Source organism: Aphelocoma coerulescens, chromosome 3 (assembly GCF_041296385.1).
Source record: "Aphelocoma coerulescens isolate FSJ_1873_10779 chromosome 3, UR_Acoe_1.0, whole genome shotgun sequence".
In the NCBI taxonomy this organism is placed as follows: domain Eukaryota; kingdom Metazoa; phylum Chordata; class Aves; order Passeriformes; family Corvidae; genus Aphelocoma; species Aphelocoma coerulescens.
Window position 1 is genome coordinate 53,446,067 of NC_091016.1, and position 23,940 is coordinate 53,470,006.

General features: G+C 40.0%; 1 protein-coding gene across 2 annotated transcripts in view; it reads right to left on the reverse strand.

Moving 5' to 3' along the window:
• The window catches only part of NID1 (nidogen 1), a 53,266-nt gene extending 30,328 nt beyond the window's left edge, over window positions 1–22,938 (reverse strand). For both annotated transcript variants that reach the window (XM_069010316.1, XM_069010315.1), the window contains exons 1-12: window positions 22,727–22,938; window positions 16,017–16,316; window positions 14,730–14,959; window positions 13,647–14,074; window positions 12,601–12,750; window positions 11,120–11,371; window positions 9,809–10,009; window positions 7,744–7,989; window positions 6,676–6,819; window positions 5,466–5,594; window positions 2,494–2,637; window positions 1,632–1,754 (exon numbers count right to left, since the gene is read on the reverse strand). In XM_069010316.1, coding sequence (XP_068866417.1) covers window positions 1,632–1,754; window positions 2,494–2,637; window positions 5,466–5,594; window positions 6,676–6,819; window positions 7,744–7,989; window positions 9,809–10,009; window positions 11,120–11,371; window positions 12,601–12,750; window positions 13,647–14,074; window positions 14,730–14,959; window positions 16,017–16,316; window positions 22,727–22,933 — 2,554 coding nt within the window. In that variant the 5' untranslated portion in view covers window positions 22,934–22,938. The remainder of the gene's footprint in view (window positions 1–1,631; window positions 1,755–2,493; window positions 2,638–5,465; window positions 5,595–6,675; window positions 6,820–7,743; window positions 7,990–9,808; window positions 10,010–11,119; window positions 11,372–12,600; window positions 12,751–13,646; window positions 14,075–14,729; window positions 14,960–16,016; window positions 16,317–22,726) is intronic.
• Between the last annotated feature and the right edge of the window lie 1,002 nt (window positions 22,939–23,940).

Genomic DNA, 23,940 nt, shown 5'->3' on the forward strand with positions numbered 1-23,940 from the left:
GTCCTTGTAATAAAGTTAATTGGTTGATTTCAAATATCAGTCTACCAAACCACCCGTTTCATCTACAAAGGGCATGTGGCAAACATGAAAGCAATGTTTTTGCCTCTATAATTCTACCTGAAGAACTGGAAACTTTAAGGTTTTATTTGCTTCAAATTACTCACATCAATTTTCTCCTCTAGGAGAAATAATTCTGTTTTTAGCAGCTGGATAGTTAGCTAAATATTTTGACAAAGTCATAAACACCAGGTAGTTCTTCATTCTTCTGGCACTAAAATGAAAATACACATGGGTGATCATGCATGAAACGTTAGTTAAAAATTATATTAAAAGACTGACAAAGAGGCAAAAGCTAGGCCTCAGAATTAAACACTTCAAAACCTCCTACAATTTCCCTATGATATAAAAATCTACAAGCACTGGGTGATTTCATATGACGTGTTACTGTGCACATGATGAAGTGCCATGTAAATATGACCTAAAAATAGAAACAACTTTGTGATTTTTTTTCTTTCCTCTGTACAATCCTTTGCCTTTTGGTTTTAAAAACCAAGCATCCAATTGTGGGGGGGAAAAAAAGTTAGAAATTCAGAATTAGGAAATATAGAGGCAAGATAAAAATATTTAAGTTTCAGGTAGTAATATCATGCCACACAGACAAGCACTTTTATGCAAGTACATCCATTATTAAAAAAAACCAAAAACAACCCAACCAAAACCTCCAAACCCTTTCTTTCTTTTTGGCCCTAGAATATTCTTGTTACTCTTGTCTGCACAGTTTAAGTTTCAGTCTGTTGAGAAATGCCCAACAGCAAGAATCCTAGGGGGAAGAAGAATTGGGTTTGAATAGACTGAGAAGGTAGGCTTTATTTCCTGGATGAAAGCATTCACCATTCTACAGAACCTGAGTGCTGGCCCATAGGTTTGCCATGCTGTGGAATTAAAGTAAAACAAAAACACTACTTTGTGCTCCAATGTTCCTTTCTTTCTTTTTTTTTTTAAGCATATCTTCAAGATGAGTTTTATACTTCAAGCCTCAAAGTACAATAGAGAAACAGAAGTGTGAAGGTAAAGAACTTTTTCCTGAATAGAGAATAACAGGATAAATACAGAAACAAGTAAGTGCCAGCTAGAAACTGTAGTTTTTCTAGACCACAGGCTGTATGTGGCATGTAGGCATCTAGATCACACTGCAGACAACAGCCTCATGACTTGGGTCTCATTTTTCACTTTTCTCCTCTAAGTATTGCATTCATTTGAATTGCCAACAATTCCTGATGTTTTATGGCATGTGATTACCAGGTATGCAAACCAAATCACCCCCACAGTCAAACCTTTACACAAGGCAACTTCAAAAGATAGTATCAGCTTGGGACTGAAAACTGCTGAGGATAGAACAAACAAAACATAAAATGGGACATTGAACAGGATATCATGAAAATGTGATAGCAGTCAAGATACAAGTTTTGACAAAATCTTGGTAAAGTCCTAAACTTGAAAGACTCAAGAAGAATAGAGACACCAATGTGTCAGTAGACGCTTTGTTTCAGAAGGGAACCAAATTAAGATATATATCCTCCAAATCCCAAATTATATTTCTGGTCCAACTTTCAAGAACTATAGAATTTTACCTCCTAACACACATCGGAAACCATCCCCACGATAACCTGCCTTACAGTGGCAGCTGAAGGACCCAGGAGTGTTGTAGCAGAAAGCATCTGGATGACAGTGGCCCTGTTGACATTCATCTACATCTGTAAAAGAAAAGATCAATCTCAGGTGACTGACAGACAAATCAGAGTGATGATAAAGTACAAACCTGCCGCATTTTCAGGCTCCTATTTTAGGGTATCTGATTAGACATACAGACAGCTCTTTGGAAGTATGTCTAGTACAGAAATGCAAAGGAGAAAAAAAAAGGGGCTGGGGGGGGGAAGCATGCCTGTATTTTAGGGGTTCTGTATCTCAGCATTCTCCTATTCCAAAGGGTAATAGACATTATTAACTCACACAGTATTTTAGACATATATGTCCATATTTCCCAAAGAAAGTGCTTAACATAGCGAGAGAAGTAGGATTTGGCTAGCCATGTTTACAACATGTAGTTAGGTAAAGCTGCTCTCCCACTGCACTCAGAGTGACATGAAACAGAATGTAAATTTTTTTACGTAGTCTGAGCATTTTGTGTCACCACCTTAGTAATCTAAACTGATACAGTGCAGACAGTTGCAGCAGACAAAGGTCTGCAGCTGCAACTACTGCAATTTGTGCATTTATCTCATCTTGGACCTTCTACAGACCAAATATTAAAGCGTGAATTCAAAAGTGAGGGGAGGAAAAAAGGAATGCTTAATTAAAAATCCTGCCTGAGGGATTTAAACTATGAAATTTCCTACTTGAAATGACAACTAAGTCATGACAAGGAGACAGCAAAGACCAGGCCAGCTGTGCAGTGAAGAGTACAAAAGCCCCACAATAAATGTTGCTACCCACCCTCGCAGGCATGCCCATCTCCAGAGAAGCCAGGGAGGCAGGTGCAGATGTAGGCAGACCCTCCGGTGTACACACACTGAGCACGCTGAGGAATGTCACAGTTGTGTGTGCCCGTCTGGCAGTGGTTTACCACATACTCGACAGCTGCAGGTTAAATGTGCAAGAGAGGAGATGAAAATCTGAACTTTCATTGACAAAGTCTAAGCCTCAGAGTAAGTTCATATGAGAGAACAACATCTGTGAAAGATTACAGAAGAGAAAGGAAACAAGGAACTGAGGGTTTTTTGCTCTGGGGGTTGGGATTTTTTTTTTCCCTGAAATCTCTCACTGGTGTTAGATCTTATTAGTGTTTTACAATGAATTGATTGTCCTCAGCACCTCACAGGTGCTTGTTAATATAGAATGGGGCAGAAAGGCTACCATAGTGACAGATCCTAATATCCATACCAGCTTTGTTTATGAAAAGGAGTCCTGAATGAAGAAATGTAAGGCATCTCACAGAGCTACCTCACATGTTAGCTAAGTGGCCAGTTCACTGCACTGGGAATTATTTAGATGACCTACTACACTAACCTAGCACTGACCCAGGGCTGCTGTCACTTGGCAATAAAGAGGAGCTGTGACTCACTCAATGGGAGATAAACACATTTGTCAATTACTGGAGAGATCTGGAACCAGACCCTGCAGCTTTTCATAACTCTCTCATGCTGACAGCAGTGACTCTGAAGGCACTGCACTACTTTGCACACAAATTGTTTCAGGAAGCTGCTGAAGCTCTGCCTATGCTTACCTGTTATGTCAGAGAACAGGAAAGGAAACCATGGTACTTGAAATAGGAAGTGGTAAAATATTACAAAAAGTTTGGACCACAAAAATAGGGTGTCCAGTGTGTACATCTAGGAACAGACTTCCAGCTGCTGTAACAGAGGCTGCTGTAACACTGAGGCTCTCTTTACACAATTTTTATAAGGAGCTGACAGGGGGCCAAGACAAGACTCTAAAACCTCCCTTTAATCACAGTACACAGACAGAAACGACCACAGTGTCAGCAGGGAAATAACAAAAATCTTCTATCAGAGCCATATGTGAAAACACTAATTTTTTCTGTTTCTCTGGAGGAAATTACATCATTGTTAGAATCATTAATACTTTTGTTTGATGGAGTAAGTTTTAGATGAAAAAACAATTCATTAAGAACAGCATTATAAATGCATAAGGTAAGAGTTGGAGCTCAAAGGAAGTCCCCAAGTCCTCCTGTTTCTCATCCAACAAATAGGAGAACAGGATTTATTTACAACCCTCTACTAAAGCTACCCAGTGAATCACACAGCTAGTATGAAAAAAAAAGGCAGTTCCATAAAAGCTGAGTCAGAGCTGTTATCCCTGAGCAACGTGCAAAAGCACAGAGAGTTGCTATTGCCCCTTCTGGGGTTCAAATTGTCTGTAGGTTATAAAACCTTCTACTGTGAAAAGATTACCACAATATTTATTTTCAATCTGTTGGGAAACTAGAGTCTATCTTCCCCCTCTTCAGCCTTAAAAATGCAATTTGGTTTTGGTTGAAGGAAGGGATCAAACTGAAATCCTTCAAGCTGGGCAAGGAATTACTCTGCACTTGCTAAAAGCAGAACATCAGCTTCATGGGAAAGTGGTAGAGTGAAGCTGGTGAGGTCATGGCTGAAGGGAAGAATGTTCTCTTTCAGGTCCAAGCCACAGAAGTGCAGTGTTGGACATAACAGAAGAAACATAAAGCTGCTCTTCCACATCTCACCCTATCCCTTCCAGTGGCCTGGGTAGAAGAAGCTGCTTTTTCTGCCTGTTCTGCAACAAAGGGAGACTTAGGGTTCACTGTGACTTAGGGAACAGACATGAATTGTAATTCCTACTGGAGCAGACAAATTTGGCTTGTGATGGAGTGTAATACATAGCATGCAAAATCACAAGTTCAGAGAAAGTAATGCAACTCTGCCGTAAGATGAAGGCTCCTCAGTCTTAGCTGAAGAACAGTCTTGGCTATAATGAGCAACAACCTGGATTCATTAGCTGATCAAAGCGTAACTAAGCTTCCACCACAACAACAGTTGTAGTAACAACAGAAGCAAAAAATCCTCAACTGTTATCACTTATTTCCAAAAAAAAGAGGAACTTCCAGCCATACTGCAAGTGTAAGGCTTCCAGCCACACTGGAAGAGTGTGTATCAGTTTTGTTGGTACAGAATTACTGTCAGGTTGCAAAGATAAAAATTCTAACAAAAAAAATCCAGTCTCTATCCTATCCTGACAGCTGCAGCTCTAGAAGTAGAGTCATTACTCCTCTTTTATCTGTTATTTGTCATTATCCCTCTTCTATCTACCATTTGTGGATTCCTTTTTCCAAAAGGAATTTCTACAACTTGAGTGAAAAACGGGGCAAACAGGAAAAAGATAGTCCTTGTTAGGACAACCGTAGTCTAGCAAATACAGATTAACTCAGGCTTCCTCCAGAAAAAAGTTTTTAAATTACAGAAAAATAAACTAGTTCAGTGACAATTTCTGAATATGATATGTAATGGTTCATTTAAAATCAACTAAAGAGCCAAATCTCAAAGATTTTAACAGGCAAATGATCTGCAGCTACAATTCCTTTTCATCATGATAAATTATCACTTCAGAGTAAGTCTGCAGTGGCCAAGACACACTGATTTAGAACTGTGCACTATCTTGTCCAAGGGATGAATCTGTAACTAAAATCTCATCTGTTAAGTTGAACTCTAGATTAGACATAAGAAACAAAACACAAACCCCCAAAAAGCCAAAAGCACAGCACTTAGAAAATGCAGAAAAAGCCAGTTATCACAAGCTGCAGCATAAACTCCTGAATTCCACTCACATTAGAAGTCAGCACAGATCGGGAAGCACTGATTTCTGTCTCTGCTAGACACATCAGACCCCAAAGGCTGGTGGGCAATGCTTTTAAGAAACATGAAACTCACCAACACAAGTCCGCCCATCTGCTGCAAACTGGTATCCCTCGACACACTCGCAGCGGTAGGTTCCCGGCTGGTTGTTGCAGTCTGCATTGGAGCCACACAGCCCTGGCTGCTCTGAGCACTCGTCAATATCTAGGATATTAAAAGGATTTTTGTTATTACAAAGATGCATTTGATATGCATGCCAGAAAAAGAGAAACTGGGGAACTCTTGACTAATAGCAGTCTTCTGCACTTAGGCCACAGCTTGGATAGACTATACCTCTTAAGAGATATTAATAACCTGAAAATAAGTTTTGAGGTAACTCAGCTAATCCGCACCAAAAAGAAGAAAACAAACCAGAAGAAGTTCTATCATGGAGCAATAACGGGAAGGCACAGAAAATTGGAGAAGAAAGAGGAGCCAAAAAAATTGCAGCCTTAGGTGATCAGAAGCAATGATAACTACTGGGGGAGCACGAACTCTAGGAAAGGCTTCCCATTTCATTATCCATATACATCTCTAATCACTGCTGCACAACTCAGAGCACTAGAGGACTGGAAGGGACAGTGTGATGCTGTTGTTTTCATTTGCAAGTTGATTAAAGGGTTGGAGTGGAAAAAGAGTTGTGCTTTGGGTTTAAAAAAACCCCAAAACTTGGTTAGGTAATAGGGATGACACATTCCATTAACACCCACTTTTACTGCTTTAAAACAACTATTAGACCTGTGATTTGATTACGAGGCAAAACCCAAATACACTAAGAATACAGAGCTAGACAGAACAGCGAAATACAAGTCTTCTTGAGCAGAAAAGGGTTCCCAAAGCAGATCATGAAAAAGATGATTTCAATGACTTGCACAATGACTCTGTCCGCATGTACATTTCCTGTTTCTCATCTCCCCTGAGAACCTTTAAACTAGTTGACTCATTTTAACCAGAACTTGCATTATAGTAGGTTTCTCACAACTAAGTTTCCACATGTTTTATAAAAAGACAAACTGGGTGGGAAAGATGTTTTGCAAGCTAGGAAAACATACTCTTCCAGACAGTCAAACTTACTTACTTTGATTATTGAGATACATCAGGTAGCCCAGCAACCCTCTAACCTTAAAACCAGCCTCTCAGGGCAGTTCATTTTGCTGGAATGGCTAATCCTGAAGGTCAATATACCACAAGGAAAATAAGTTCTACATGAGCTTTCATTTCGCAACAAATGGAAGCCTTCTGATACCATAGCAAACGTTTCCATCTCCACGGAAGCCAATCGAACATTCACAGAAGAAACGATTTCCAGTTCCTGGACGGCACACGGCGTTGGTGTCACAGTTATGAGTACCAGTGTAGCAAGGATTCCGGTTAATATCTGCAGAACCATCTGGCAAGAGAGACCATATTTAGCCTTGATGACTCTGTCCAAGTAATAGCCCCCAGTTAAGGCCCAGAAGGAGGTTGCTTGTAATGCACATTAAACAAGGAAACATACTTTTGCATCAGGAAGAAAGGGACTTGCAGGTGGATAAGCAGGACACCAATCTTAGATATGTATTTAATAGCACCAGTATTCCTTGTTACTTGTACGAAGGACTACTGAGTTCAAAAAGAACCCAAAAACCTCTCTGAAGAGCAAGACAGAAAGAAAATTCATCTTCCAGTCACTGACACTAGATTCAAAACATGATTATTAACAGCTTGGTTTATTCATTTTAATTAGCAGAACTTTATTTTGTAACAAACAAAAATGAGCACAGTCTGTTTTTATACTCATCTGGTGTGCATTTTCAAATTGTCTCTTTGCTTTCTTTCTGATGTTAGTGCAAGCTTGGATAGCTCATCCAAAAAAACACCTTTCATAAGCAGCCTACAATTCAAAGATAAAATGCCATGTTTCAAGATAAATTATAGAAACTCATCCATAGTAAATCGTATTCCACTCTTTTGCTCTCTTCTCTGACGATGCCAAAAAAAAAATTAATAGAGGAACTACAAATTAGGTAAACACCATACTCCATGCATACAAGTGGGAATAGATTCAAGGTGGTATACTGAGAGTATTTCAAGGAATTAGACAAAAACCCCAGTGAATTTCAAGAACAGAGCATCACTTAAATACTCTTTCTCAAGTAAAAATACAAATTTTCAACAGTTCCATTTCTCTTCTTTGCTGGTGGATCTGGACTGCTACTACCTAAGGAAATTAATTAATCTCATTAACAACCAGCTAGGACAGGCTATAAAAAATGGCTGACTGTTCTTAATTACTCACAAAAGAGAAAAAGCAAAATTTGCAATTGATCCATACCACTGATGGGGCCGATGGAATTGCTCATGGCGTATCGCAGGATCTGCTCGTCTCTGTTGTACAGGACAAACACACTGTCCACTGAGAGCTGTTGAGTGGCAGGAGTAGAATAGTGGGAGTCATCATGGATGCACTCATCAAAGGAGATGGTCTGGCGCCACTGATAGGCACCCGTGTACGTGGAAGCAACTCCATCCCTTTCTGGCTCTGTCACTGTGTACTCCCTCGAGGAGGATGAAGTGATCACTGCAACATGACAGCAAACAGACTGATCAGAGCAGAGATCAAAAGCACTCTGTCAAATGCTATCTGTAGACTTGGGATGCAGTCTGTGTAGTGCAAATAGGAATTTCAAAGGCAAGAGGCTATGAAAATGGATGTATTTCCATGCAAAGGAATAAGCACTTGAGCACACTTACTCTGTTCTCAGGTATCACAGCTTTGAGAAATGAGTAATTCCATTTATTTTGACATGTTTTAAAAATTTAACTTTGTGGGTTTCCAGGTAATGAAAGGAAAATTCAACTCCACAAACTCAGAGGTTCCTTTAGGTGGATTTATATAACACATCTCCAAGATAAGGACAAGAGCCACCTCACCAGCCTAAACTACACCCACTTTTAGTTCATTGTAGGCTATTAGCCTTGGATTTTAACAGAGCCCTGAAGAAGCTGCATGTCTGAGAGCTCCTGTATGCTCCACAACAGTTTTCTATATTGGGAAAAATTGTGAACAAAACTCTTCAAGAAAAATATCTGGTCTTGTGGATCCTCCCACCAACAGAGAGGTCCTCAGAACACCACTATTCTTTGTTTGGATACCAGAACACACCTGTATCACTCCACTTGCAACAGCTGGCAAAATCTGGATTTCTGCTAAGTAACAGTCCATTAGATACGCCATGGGGCAGCAGAATAGCAGCTGTTTGAGTCCTGGTAAATCAAATCAGGCCTGAAGGACACCTCCCTCCAGCCTGACTTCACCTCCATGGGAACAGCATTTCTGCCACGTAGGCAACTGTTCTATAGAGCAGATGCTGCCCAAACTCTGAAGTTGTTCAGCACAAAGCAGAAGCTTCCTGCTGCTTCCACTTCCTTCTCCTCCCCGTCCTTAACAACAGGCAAAGCACGAGGGGGTTCATCACTGGCTACCAAACCCAGACATTAGTGAATACGAGGCCATGATGATGCCACTACACCATTTTCAGCTATCTCTAGCAACCAAAAGTGCACCCTTGGAGCAAAGCGCAGTCTCTCCAGTATTCATGTGCACCAAAGGCTGCTTCCTCTGTACTGCTCTTTGACACCTGGGCTGGCTGGCCAGCAGCAACACTCCAACCTCACTTCTTTTCTTTCTGTTTTGAAACACCCATAATTTCATCCAGGAAGAGGAAAGCAAAATAAGTAAGCAAAACAAGATTGCCCTGTAAATAGTGAATGAAGAATGGTTCTCTCAGGAAACCTAGGATCTGTGATAAAGGAATTGAAAGAGAGGAGAGAGAAGTACTGAAGAGACAATGTAGGAAACTGATAAGGGAATTAAGAGGTTCCTAATTTTCCAGTCAGTTGTTCAAATTCAGCTCAAATAATATTGATAAATGCTTGCAGAGTCATTGTAATGCCATTTACATGAGACATAGTGGTAAATAATTGGTTTAGTCTCAGACAAGATCAAAGCTCACAATGACATTACCGCAAAATTATATACACAGTACAGCTCCTACTAAAGGGCTGTGGACCTACAGAAGAAAATGTAGCAACTTGAACACTGCCATCAACAGCATAAAAACAAGGCCAACAAAAAGGGGAATCGAGAGTGTTTTTCAAACATCAGTTCAGAGAAAGTTAAACTTGCATTTTTTCAATGAAAAGATTAGAAATACTTTCATTGTCCCACTCAAAATCCACCTTCTTTTGAAATCTTTTCCTAAGAGGCAAAAAGCAACTTTCTATAAGTCAAAGGGTCTAAAAACACTTGCTAAAAACGGAATAAAATAATGTTTTTCATATTGTCTTAGTCTCTGCTTTGTTCACTTTCTTATAATTTAATTCTTATGAAACCTTACCAGAACTGGACGTGTGGTAGAGTTCGGTGTATGGCTCTATATGGACTGAGGAACCAGATGGGATCTCAGGTATTCTGCCCTCCATTTCTGTGCTGATAGTAAGGTGACCATGCTCATCAATGCCACTGAATTTCTGCTTTACAACCAGCTTCTCATTGTTGCGGAGAAAAGTTACTTCTGTTTGCCGTGTAAACTCACCACCTAAAGAAAAAGAATAGTTAAACACTAAACTTAATAGAGGTTTCTGATTCCTTCTATTCCAAATATTGTTTCTAGTAGATAAAATATAAATTACCATTGTTGGCAAGTTTTGATATAGTGCAATTGCTAATGTCTTGTGTTTCTAATGAAATAATTTTCAGAGATATACTGATAATATACTTGGATATTGCAGAAATTTTTTTTAAGCAGTGAACATGATAAATAAATAAACCTGAGGGAGCAGGGTTAAATTAAATTCAAAAAGAAGTTCTGGCTAAGCTAATAGTAGTAGGCCTTATCCTACCATTTAAAAGGACAATTTAGAGAAAATTTCCATTAGGAGTACAGGGAGTTAAAAAAGAATTCAAAATCCAGTACATCTGTTTCCAAATCAAAACCAAGTGAAATGTATGTTGTAAATTCCAGAACAAACTTCAAACATACCAAATCCAAGAAAATCCCAAACCAAAAGTAGTCTTCAACTAAATTCATATTACATGTCCATAAAGGATCAAATTTTAAAAAGAAACACATGAACAGAACAGATTGAATCTACAGCTTGACTTCATTTGCACAACCAACCAGATTTGGCCTCAATCTCTTATGAAAAGCTCGGATTGTGAACAGGGGCTTCCCTCAAACAAGCTAACGGAGTCATTTGCATGTCATGCAGCAGCTGTTTCTGTAAAAGGTTTCAGACCCTCGTGAGGTCAGATTCTCATTTCTCTTTTGCTCTCTTGGTACAATCAGGCAATTAACATGTTAGACCTCTTGAAGACGTAGGAAAAGACTTTTTTAACAACTGTGTACACTCTAGTAACAACTCCCCCCCCAAAACAGATCTTTTTAATAATCTCTTGAACAGAAACTGGCCAAGCCAATCTTCTCTCTAACACACTTAGCTCTTGTACACTGACAGTAAATTAAAAGGTCCATTGCCTATATATTGTAAACAAGAAAAATGATGAGAAATTTGATTACGAAAAACCAATTTGCAGCTCAGAATAGATGTGTGCTTTTACCCTATATTGCTTCTAAATACGCATCTATTTTCTATCAAGACAGAGGAAAGCATAGCAATTTTGAACATTATTTTAATTTAGAAGTTACCAGTAATGCTGAATCCATTTTTATATCCTTGCTGTTCCACAGCAAACATCCATCCTATGATACCTCCAATAGAGGCAAGAGGCAGTAGAGAATACCCCAAAGTCTCCGGGATTGTGCTGATAGCAGTGTAGGCACGCCCTTGGTTCATCACAACATATGAGTGGAGATCAGTGTTCTCAAATACAACTGGAACAGGGTTATTTCCTACAAAGATTCTTCCTCTGACCTTCCCATTGACTCTCTGAGGAGAACCTGGCAAATCAATGCAATGCATCAGAACAAAATAACAGTTGTCTCATACTCTCCAGGGAACATGTTCAGAGTGTTCACAATGCTCAGTGTTTAAATAAATGGCAAACAAACACTCAGAATTCAACCAAGAAACTGCCATGTGTTCACTTGCTTATGTAGGTGCATGCATGTGTGTTGTCTTATGTGGATGGTTAAATGGCCAAATTTGCCTGAAGAGATGCCCTTTATCCTCATTAAAAGTTCTGTCTGAAAGGATAACTCCATAACACTGTTACAGTATACCTGACAGTAAGTGGCAGGCAGAAACTTCTTTTTTAAGATCACACTTCATATCAATATACACTGAATGCAAATTTGTTCATTCCCTATTAGAAGACTAACACCATTAGGCATTAGAATAATTGACCTATTATTCTAACCTATTACATTTCTTGGCTCTGAACTATTGGCCATGTTGAAGACCGTCAGTGTTACACAGAAGTAGCTATTTTGGATTGATAGTTTTCTCCTGTATATAATATACATATACATGGAAGTTTAAATTTGATTATCATCAGATCCTTCTTTTCTTTCTATGGAAAATCCAATTTTATGAACTGAAAACTAAGTATTAGGTTTTGCTTTCCTGGTTTATAAAAGCACAGTCTTGCAGTAAACTATTTGAATTGTTGAAATGCATCTGTACTCTGAGTCAAATCACTATGAGGATTACAAGTGTATACATAAGAAATTCCTCTATGGATTTTACACGGGAACAAAGTTTAAATGGGTGCTTAACAAAAATCTGGCAGATCAGCCCATTAGAAAAGCAGCTTAAGAGTCAGACAAAGAGGAGCCATGCTCTTTGGTTCGACAATCAAAGTTAATTTGTTCATCACTTTGAACTGTCCATTTCTAGAGTGAGGAACTTCATGACTAATTCTAGGAAATACCACTGGATGTTATGCTTTCTTTTAAATGATGTCAGTTACAGAAGTTTATTTTTTCTAGAAAGTAACATTGAAATGAATAAAGCATGTAATTGACCACTCAAAATAATTTGCTTCACTCAAAAAACCACAGCATTTTAAAAAATAGAGCTCACTGATTAAAATACCTTTCACTATATCTTAGTGATAAGTCTGTCAAAAAGTCTTTAGCAGGACTTTTTTGGAGTTCAATGCAGGTCACCTCATTCAAGAATGCCGTACATAATTGTTGCTTATGTATCTAAATTTCAAACCAGTTACCTTCTGCTACACATTGTCTGCCATTTCCTTTGTAACCAGCAATACAACTGCAACAAAATCCGTTGGGATAATCCTTGCAAATAGCATGAACAGAGCACTGGTGACGGTTGTTAGCACAGGTCTGTTGGACATCTGTGTGGTAGCGAAACACTGCAGAAAACAAGACCAGACATTTATACTTCATGTCATTACTGTGGTTTTCACATATCCCTAGACTAGTTTAAAAGTGTCTCTGGACTCACTTGATCAGATTTTCATTTTCTCTTCAAGGGAAAAAAACTATTGCAATTGATATTGGCTAACCTTGCAATATACAACTAACTGTCTACTATTTCACAGAAAACATCAGGGCTTCTGCTGTTTAATTATTTAGTTAGAAAATCGTTTAGTTCTATTGACTTCAGCAGATCTATATTAATACAGATCAGTTGAAATTCTTGTCAAAACTAAACACACAGTAATTTTAACTTGTCCTTGTTTCCAAATCAAAACAAATAGGACACTTTCCAACTTTAGAAACAAAACAATCAGCACAGTACCCAGCACCATGCAGCAACTGATGCACCCTGCAATCCTAATTGTTTTATCCTGTTATTTAATGGAGATAGCAATTCTCACATCAGCTTCTAGAAACAACTAACATCTAGGCAGTCAGTCACACTACCCTGAAATTTCTAGAAATGCTTTCTCAGAACTTAGAATTGCTAATTCCACCCTTCTAAGACCTGAGGCCATGAAACCCTAGCCAAAAAATTTTACGACAGCTTCTATTCCCAACCTTTATTAAATCACCTGTATTCAGAAACACATCTGAGAAAGGCCTGTGAGCTTGACGAGGGTAGTTTACTAGACTGACAAGATCTGAATCTGAGGTGACATCCAAGTTAATACCTCAGTGAATAACACAAACTTATGACGTGTCCAGATTTTCAGATATGAAGCTAATGAGAAGGGAACATTATTTCTTTCATAATTCAATTCCTTTCACACGTCTTTTTTGCAGCGCATCCATGTTAGAAGCAGCTAAACTGTACAAAAGACCTTACCTATTCCAGTTTCATCAAATTCTTCCACATCTATGACTTGAGGTGGCTGTGGGGGGAACTGCTGGATCCGAAACTGGCGAGGTGGAGCTTTTGCTGTTGGGAAATTTTGAGGACTGTAAAAAGACTCAGTTGAAGGTGTTCCTGTTACACCTTGGTATGGAGTCAGAAAGTCTTCTGCAGCTAGCCGAGGAACACCGTACGTGACAAGGTGCTGATCCTCTTCTGTGCTGTCCGTACTACTTGTGACGTACTGCTGAGTTATTTCAGTGGAGCCATAGTCAGACATAAAGGGCTTAGAAGTCATCTCCTGGTACTCTTCGTTGGACTCTAGGCTCTCCAAAACATTGCTGATCATGGCAGGCACAATACTGTCAGATGAGCTACCAATATCGAACACCCAGACACCCTGCTTCTCAGCATTGCTGCTCCTGTCAAAGAGAAGCACATGCCAAATAAAGCAAGTTGTGTGGTATTTCCAGCCTACACACAGTGTTACCCTTCACTGAGAAGTGTCAGGACAAAACTGCCTAATTGTCTTATCTACATTACACACTTACCTACAGGTACAGTTTATTCAGCTGTAAAACACCCTTGACAGTTTGAGTAACATTTTTTTTCTCCTCACCCACAGCTCCGTTGAGAATTTCTAGCTTTCTTGTCTCCAAAGAGGTGGGAACAGAGGGAGATTTTAGGGCCACAAAGATCTTGCTACCACTTACTAAAACTTTCTAACTCATTCCCTTTCCTGCTTGTTCACCCTTTCTTTCAAAACCACAAACAAACCCACAAAAACAACCTGCCTAGGATAGACTATGAAGAATTGAAGTCTAAATGGTGCTTTTTATAGAAGAACTAAATAAAAAGGAGTTCCTACCAGTGACAATGGAACTAAGGACTTTTGTCAAATTACAATAAAGCCCTCAAAGTCCTCAAGAGAGTGGATATTTATCAGTGCCCGATCTGGTGATTTCTCACGCAATGGCTAATGGGATCTTATTAGCTCTCATTGATTCATGCAAAAATTAAGAAAATCGTGGAACTCTGATGTTTTCTTGAGGAGTTTAAACAAAGAAAAAAGCATACTTGTATAAGTTTCTAATGGTGTTTTCATCATTAGCAATGACATCGTAGGATCCTGGTTTTTCCCAAAAGTAGTAGTTTGTAGAGGCTTGACTAAAGCCAACCACAGCAGGAATATTTTCATCACCATTCTTGGAGTATGTGCTATAGAACTGCAAGCTATCTTCTGGATAAAGGAAAATAGCATAGGAACTGGAATCAGAAGAGGCTAAGACAGCCTGGAAAGTGTTTCTCTGTGGGGAAAAAAAATTAATACATATTTACTCACATAAAAATAGTCAAGAAAGAGTAATTCTTTTCTTTTTAAACACAAAATGAAAATCAGAATTCTCATTGAAAAGAGAAACATTATCAAAAGTAAATTAAATCTGTAGGAAATAGAGAGGTTGCCCAAAACATAACAATTTTAAGTTCTGTAATGCTATAGGATGCTATTTCATTTCCTTAAAATAACTGATGTGCTAGACTAAATAAAAAATTCTGTAAACAGAATGTTTAAAGTAAAGTTCAAGTTTCATGTTGCTCAAGTCTTTTCCCATAGGAACACTTCTGCCTGCTGTAGGAACCACTAGGACAGCACCTCAGACATCAGCTGTTCATTGCTACCAGAGTGCAGAGCTGTTACTATGAACACAATGCTTGTGTCAAGTTCAGCAAAAGAAATTAGTTGTTGACATAAAAAGATTTGCTAAGTAGTGGTAATGTTCTCACCAGCTTTGATAATTATGGTGTACTAAGTTACATATCCTTGCAGGATAGTACCTGAATGGTTTAAAAGGGGAAAATGATTTGTGAATAATAAAAAAATAACCTCTAACTTCTTAATTCAATATTAGCTACAAAACATTAGTTTTTGTGAATGCAATATCATCTGTTCAAAATGGTCTTAAGATCCTACTAGTCCATAGTTATCTGATTTTACATAGTTTGCTGTCAAAATTACTTTAGTCTGTTGACAAATGCAAGCCAGCAGGATTATATTGAATGGAGGGAGGTCAGGATATTCTAGTTCAGTTATTATCACAACGCATTTAACATTCAAAGTAAGAGCCATTAGGAAACACAAATAAATCAGCTACGTAGTTTCAAGTATTATCTTTTGAATTAATAAAGTATTATTAAAATAAAACTTGTAAAAATTCTGGAAACTCCTATTTTGCTACAGCCTTTTCAACAATAATATACATTCTTAGCTCTACAGAATTCATTTAAACACAAAGCACAGGTTGCAGTGTTACACTTTAGCTGAGTGTGTGTCCAACACGACTCAAAGCTCTGATTAACATTCACCTTTTCTCCCAAAGCATGATCTTCCCCTGGTGCCTGGAAAGGAGCCACAAGCTTCCAGGTAACAATAACAACACTGCTGGGATCAAAAGCACTCTCAGGAAAAGCTCTTTTGACATAGTCTGATGCAAGTTGCAAGACATCAGAGGATGAATCTTCTCTGTAATACACATTTCCACGTCCATCTGTTGTGTCCAGGTCAGACATAAAAGGAGCAATAGCCCCAAAACTCACTGGGAATTGACCAAGATATTTTTCTTCACTTGAGGGTTCATTCACTGCAATAATCCCATTAGTGGTAACCTAATAAAAAGATGAAAATTGTAACACAAATACTGTTCATACAACTGTGTCCCACACATGTGCTCCAGATCACAATATTTTAATTTCAAATCCAAAAGAAATGCAAAAAAAGTCAGTTTTGTATCTGAAAAGTAACTGTGTTTTTTTTAAGCTTTTGTTTAGAATCCCATGTTGGGAGTCCTGAGATTTCAGTTGCCCAAAACCAAAGGTTGACTTCATGGATAGAACAGCCTTTTTTTCCTAGATAATGATTTTAGCTATTTAAATTTCAGACACCTATTGTCTCTTCTGACAAAGATATACATAACCTTCCCACCACTGCTTCAGAAGCTGATAGAACTTCTGAACAAAGAACTAATTTACACATAGACACCAACCCCAAAAAACTGCTCCATGCTTAAATATGGTAATAGCCTGGGTGAAAGTCTTTCGGGAAGTCATACAGATTTCTCTTTGCCTGGCCAGGACTGCTTCAGTTTTCACTTCACTACAGCCACCCTCCTAGGAAGTCCTCTGCTACTGTGCAAGGCTAACAACAAGCTGCTGCTCATTCTTAAGAAATGCTGTGAGCACAGCTCTTACACCAGAGGCTATAGAGGCTAGGAAACAGAATTTCCATAGCAAATATAGGCTACCCTATAAATTCCTTTACAGCTGAGTGCCCAGACACAGTCTGATAGAAAAATGGCTCTAATACTTGAAGGGGGGTGGGAGAAGGCATTTGCATAAATAAGTGAAACTCTTGATCTGAAAAATGCATTGTACTGGCTCAGGGAGATTTAACCCATCAGCGAGATGGTGATTCACTGTCAGCCACCTCTGACTAAAACTGAGATAAATACATACATACAGGTAGGTGCTAGGGCACACCCAAGTGCAACAGCCAAACTCCACTGCCAAACCAGAGCTGGCTCTCATGCACACAAGCAATGAGCAAGACTGCAGGTGTCAGGCCTTGAAGCAGTGCACAAAGTGCTCACACACAGCTTTTTGTCCTGGGCCCTTCCGCCAGCTGTGTTTGGCACTGTGTGAGTCAGCCACATACAAATCCACCTCCAAGTCTTGGACTACCTGATACCAGGACACATCTGACTACCTGCAGGCAGCCAGGCACTCACTCTAGAGCTGCTGCCACATACACAGGAGACTCAAAATGGGACAGAGGTCCCAGAACTGTCACTATAAGCTATGAAACTGAAACTGCAATCTCCCACAGATTTATCTCACTCACAGGGATTCTTATGAGTCCAAGAAGAACAAACTGCTGCTGGATCTTTTTACACAGTCAAGATATTATCAACGTGATAAAATCTTTACAAATGCCTAGAAGTGGGTCAGAATGGCCACTGACACAGACTGCAAGGCCATCTAGCCCAATGGCCTGTCCCCAGCTGTACCTGCTAGCTTAGAGAGTCAGCAAAACAAGAGGACATGCACCTACTTCTCCAACGAGCCTCCAGCTGCATCCACCTCAAGGGGTTCCCTGTGCTTTGACTGTTTTTCATCCTCAGTAGATCTCTTTTGCATATTTTTAAAGTCTTCCCTTAACAGGTATAAACTCTCTGCATCCACAAAATCCCTTAAAAAGGAACTCCATGGATTTGTGACTCATACCCTCAGGTCTCTCCTACTTTTGTTTGCTTTCAGTCTGGCTTCCAGCTTCATTTGATGGCCCTAATTTTTGTATTCTGTATGTCCCAATAAAATATTTTGTATTGGGACCTACAAAAATCCTACCCAGTCTCTCCCACTATATAATTTCTCCTTCAGAATTAAGAGCCCCAGCCTACCCATGCACCGCCTAAGAGCTGTTCTCCGTCTTTGATCACTCTCATTGTCTTCTAATATTTCTTTACCCTTTTCCACTATATAAATTTGTAACAAAGGAGGCCAGTAGGAGGCCACACATATTCTTCACAGAGAAACTGTGGTCTCTGCAAGCCCATCAAGGATGCTGGCTACACGTGCCTTGGCAACATCTTTAAAATCTGGACCACCACTGCTGCTACATACAGTAAATCAGAAAAAGTGTAGTATGAGAACTCATGACACAATTCGCTCCTCCATATAGAAGAAACATCTATACTTTGAATTCTCCTTTGGCAGAGGGTCAGAGCATGTTCCCTGCCACAGGCCAGTGGTCTGTCAGCTTGGTGTAAAACTGGATAATGCTTAGCACAAACAATTAGCTAAACTTAGCAAATAGTTCCCACAGTATATCAGAATTTATTTTAAAAGTGGTTTGACATATGCTGATTGTATTGTCTGCAGTTGTATAATTTCATTAGCAGCTAGTGTGTAAAATACTAAAAAAATTAAGGTTGTGTAAAAAAAAGGCAAGTTGGCTTTATGCACAAATAGTATATCTAAGACATATAAGCAGTAAATAACCTGTGCAAACATGATGGGAAAGCAGGTCATGTTAGAAAGGGGGAGAAGAAGCTGAATGTTGTGATGATTTTTACTCTAATCATTCATGACTTAACAGTGGCCACAGATCCTAGGGTGAACTATGAATCTGAGGAGTAAGAACTAAAAAGACAGCAGGGGTTACCTCAGTACAGACCCTACAACTGGAGTCAGACATGCAAGAGAAATCTAGTCCAGAAAGGTTCCCAGAAGTCCTACAACATTGGAACACTAGAAAATGCCTCATATCCCTGTAAAGCAAAGGTAAAGCATGACCTGAAAATTAAAATCCACCAATTATAATATACCACTGGAAGACTGGATGGAGGATGGTGGACATTACAGTCTGTTTGCTAAGGCCTTTTAGTAAAGAGATGCACTCCCTCTTTAAAGTAATAAATTTAGAGCATATTAAACTTTTTCTCTTCCTTCTGCTTTCTTAAACTTTTTGTACATAAGCAGCCCTACTCCCACCTAAATCCTCTTGTGAGAGATGAGTGGTGTTTGAAGTATTTTAAACAAATTCCATGCTCTTCATCAGATTTGGTGTGTGTAGACTTTGTGGCTTCGTGATCCCCTATTTATGGCAGAGACTAAACATTAAGAGAAAATACAATCAGGACTAGTTTTTACTGCAGAATAAAGCAGAAGCCAGAAGAAATGGCCCTCCTCTTTTCACCTCTTAGTGACATGCATCTGGCTATTCCTTTCCTCTTTGTTAAAAACTTTTATGTAAGAAGTAATTTTATTAAGGAGATGCAAAATGCCAACCCCATTTTTTAAAACAGTTTTTAAGTGAGACAGTTCTGTTTTAAATGTTAAGGGAATGTTTCTAGAACCCAGAAAACATTTGCAAGCCATTACATGAAAATAAATAAATAAGCTGCTCACTTTGTGCAGTGATTTTTAGGGCAAGAGGAGAAACTCACCAATAATGAAAATATGTTTTTAGCTTTGAGATTTAACAATGTGTTTATATTGGCAAGGACAGTGAATACTCATTTAACTTCACCTTGTTTCTCTCAAGGTCTTAGACATAGGTTAAAGTGTGAATCCCAAAATAAAGAGAAGTAATTCAGGGTAAGTACTGGGTTTCATCAAAGCATCATTCCTGTCAAAAGGGAAAGGGGGTAAAAGAGGCCTCAGGTGGGCGTTGTCTGAAGACCAGCTTTACAGTACATCTTTCCTTTTAGGGTATAACACTATTTAAATTGACAGGAACTAACATAGATGTATTTTTAGCATGTTAAACTTCTGGACTACACACACAGTTAACATACATTTGTGGTTTTTAGCAGAACAAATTACACACACACATAATTATAGGTCCACCTTGAAAACCATGTGAGAAGAGGAATGCAAAGTAAGGAAGTACTTCTATTAAAAGAAAAAGTGTATCTCTTGTGTACAACAAAAAATGAAAGTTTCTAACAAATGTGGTACTTTTTCCCTGTTCAATGATTAGGCATTTTACAGGCTTGAATATTTCTGTGTAAAAGAGTTTAGAAAATTTGAATTTACCTTTATAATGAAGTGACAGTTGTCTTAAAGCAGCAAAGCTTTCCAATACAAACATGACCAACCACTAATTTAAGAACTTAAAAAAAGTAAGGATTAAAAAAATTGAACCAAGCTTGCATTAAAGGATTCTCACTTCTTTCCTAAATGGAGGTAACCCCTAATCCTTCCATTTTTCCACACTAGTGAGCGTTAGTGTAAACAAAAAAGCTTTAATGAAACTGTGCTATTAAAACGAATAGAATAGTATGGGTTAGTGATAGAGTTCAATGTTATAAATCTCACATTCTAAAGCACCATATTGAAGATTACAATATGTGAAAGTCTGTTTCCCTTATATGAAATAAAATGCTCTCTTCTGTCTATGAATACAGGTTTTGTTGCCAGGGATTTTATGACAAGTTGATACTAAACAATCACATCACAGAACTCCTTGCCTTTCTATTCATGTGTACAGCTAACTCAAACAAATCAGCTTCTCAGCTGTTAAAAAAGATAGAAAGAGAACCCACATAAAATTGCTACATAAAATTATAATGTGTACTAAATGTTAATTGTATCAGCTTGATAATATTTACTACCAACTAGCAATACTTTGGTAACTCCAGCTTGCCAAGCAAGATTGTAGAGCTTCATAAATACTCATTGCAAATATACAATAAAAATGTGTAATGTGAAGATGCATTTAAAACTGCTCAGTACCTTTCCTTAACAGGTATACTTCTCCTTTCCCTACCCCCATGCAGTTTGTACTGTGCTTCTGTTCTGCAATACTTGCACCATATTCAGTGCAAGAAAAAGCCTCTGCACAAACTGATACTGAAATGCCATTCATTAAAACTGCTCATCCTTAGTACTGAGCAATGCTGGCAGAGCCCTGGATGTGATTCAGAAATAGACTCTATATGGGTATTCGTTCAGGCAAAAACTAATTAGAACTGTTCCTGATTGAGAGCATGGGCAAGTAACAGGATCATTAAACTAAAGAAACCCAGACTGGTTAATCAATTTACTGCTCTTTGAAAACTCTGTCCCGTCTCTGTCGCTTACCTGACATGCTACTTGTTATCTTTGCTTCTCAGTGGCTACAGCCCACTATCTTTCAAGAATATGTTTGTGCTTTAAAAAGTGTATTTTTTACTTGGGTTGACTAATCAGTGACCAAATTAGAGTACAGAAGGCAAGACAATGAACTAAGGGTCAAACTGAAGTCTGAATTCTACTTAATACTTCATCTCCGTCAGCCTCAGTGAACAACGTCCATTTTCCACACAAGCATAACCTGAATTCCTCAAAATTTTGGATTTCAGATATGATTTCAGGATTTGTCTAGGTAGTGGCAGTAGGGACAATGAAAAGGAGCGTAACTTAAGTGTCAGCACTAATACAACTCAGTGTAGCACAAGCAAGTTATGTCTTCAGTAAGTACCCATAAAGCAGACTCAAGTGCATGGGAACTACGTCAAATTTTGAATCACTCCGGTCACATGGAGCTCTAGTTTCCCAAGTGTCTCCAGGTAGGTTAATACACTGAGTTGCATCTTAGATCCACGATACCAAACCACACTGCTTTATCTGGACAGGGAGGTGAGATTTAGTCTACCAGATTAATGCCCTAAACACACTGTACCTTCCCTACCAAGAGCTTTCTAAACGTGCTACTCAGCATTTTCAATTGCCAGCCTAGACGGGGCTTCAGGGGAAAAGAGGCAGTGGTAAAGTGTGCAGTACTCTTGCAGTGATCTGAAGACAAGCTGCCATTTTAAACAGTTTTTCTTATGGATGCTTTTGAGCAGCTCTGCTCCAGTCAGTCTGTTTTCAATCCCACCTTCAAACACTAAACACCCTCCATCAGCCATAAAAATGCACGCACAACTTTCAGCAGATTCTCAGAGATGCGCTTACAGCCCAAAGCCTGCAATTACTATGGATATGGACTTCCTCTGCCCGAGGGACTCTTAAAGCAATGAACACCTGGAAGTGCCCAAGACATCAAGAAACAGAAAGCTCTCCTAGCGCTTAGAGGTGCAAGCCTTAAACATGTCAGGCTGCTGGTTAGACACCCCGTTTCAGTTTTGTGACTCTGGCATGCCGAAACACACAAACCAGATCGCAACGAGGATGTTTCTGAGCCTGAACACACTCTGTGTATGAATGCAGAAAACGCCTGGGGACGGCATTCACTCTGGCTAATTGACCGCATTTTCTTTACACTCCTACTATCTGTTGCATTGTCTCCCAGCAGAGGCTGAGCACTTCGAAGAATCTGCACCGGTCACAGTGTGAGAAGGGAATTAACACGGCCCCGATACCTGACCCGAACAGGACTGGAACAATTAAGATTTTTGGACCGACCTCTGACCTCGGCGCTCACGCAACCCACACGGAACCCACAGGCACCACCGCGCACCCACCCAAAGCTCCCGGGGAGTTCCCAGGAGCGGTTCCGACCCTCCGGCAGCCAAAAGGGGCCCCACACTCACATAGAGGGAGCGGACGGCCTCGCCGTAGAAGCGCAGCGCTGTGCTCAGCTCCAGCGCCGCCGAGTGCACGTCGTCCCCGGGCTCCAGCGCGGCATCGCCGCGGTCCTCGCCGTGCGGCAGCAGCGCCAGCCGCTCTGCGGGCAGCGCCAGGACGGGCAGCGCCAGGATCAGCAGCGCCCAGCGCGGACAGCTCGGCGGGGCGCGCATCCCGACGGCTCCCGGCGCCAGCGGCAGCGCCGTCCCGCCGCTATAAGCGCGGGCAGCGGGGCCGGCGGGCGGGGGGGCCGCGGCCAATGGCTGCGCGGGGCGGGCGGGAACAGCGGCCCCGGGACCCCCTGCGGCCGCTCCCACAGCCCCGAGCGGGGCTCAGCCGGCGGGGCTCAGCCGGGGGGTCGCTCCAGGGCCGGGGCTTCGCCCGCGGGGGCAAAGCGGCGTCCGCGCAGCACGGGGGCATCGACTCTCGGCAGCGCTCTGGCAGCGCTGGGACGGGGACGCTCAGCCGCTTGTGGGACGCGAAACTCGCAAAGATAAATCGGTGCGGGGTCGTAGGCATCCGGCAAATACTTTCAAAGCACCACGGCTCTCTGCCAGGGCCAGTGGGGTTTCTGCGTTAGTTTGGAAAATGTGTGCTCAAAGTCACTCCAGCAGCTGTTACCTCCCAACAGCCAGCACACCAAGACCAAATACCAAAATCAACATGAAACAAAAATATGAATCCCTAAGCTGTCTTCTGAAAGAATTTTGATGTCAGGTGCTTATTGTCGGGGGAAATGGATAAATACATGGGAATGTGTTCCATAAGTTAACACCATCCACGCCACAATTGCACTCGGTTGTAAAATAAAACTAAAAAATAAATACATTTGCAAATGAAAGATTACTGATGATATGAAATACAGAGAAAAGAAATACGGAATATATAAATATATTACTTCTGACTGTGTCTTCTTGTTTAGTAGTGTAGTCTTGCTCTCTCAGAACACTCAGAAACAACTGAAGTATGGTTATATTTCATATATCTTTCCTAAAGCTTCCAAGCGAGGACAGCAGTGTTTAAGGATTAAATCTTGGCCAGTAAAGTGTATGCTGTGATATTTCCACAGAATGTTTACAGCAGAAAATCACCCGAGGAAAGGCAGCCGAAATGCTACCCACATACTTTTTGCATGGCTTTTTACTTTTCTTTAAATGCCTGTTCTGGTTTTCTTTTTCCC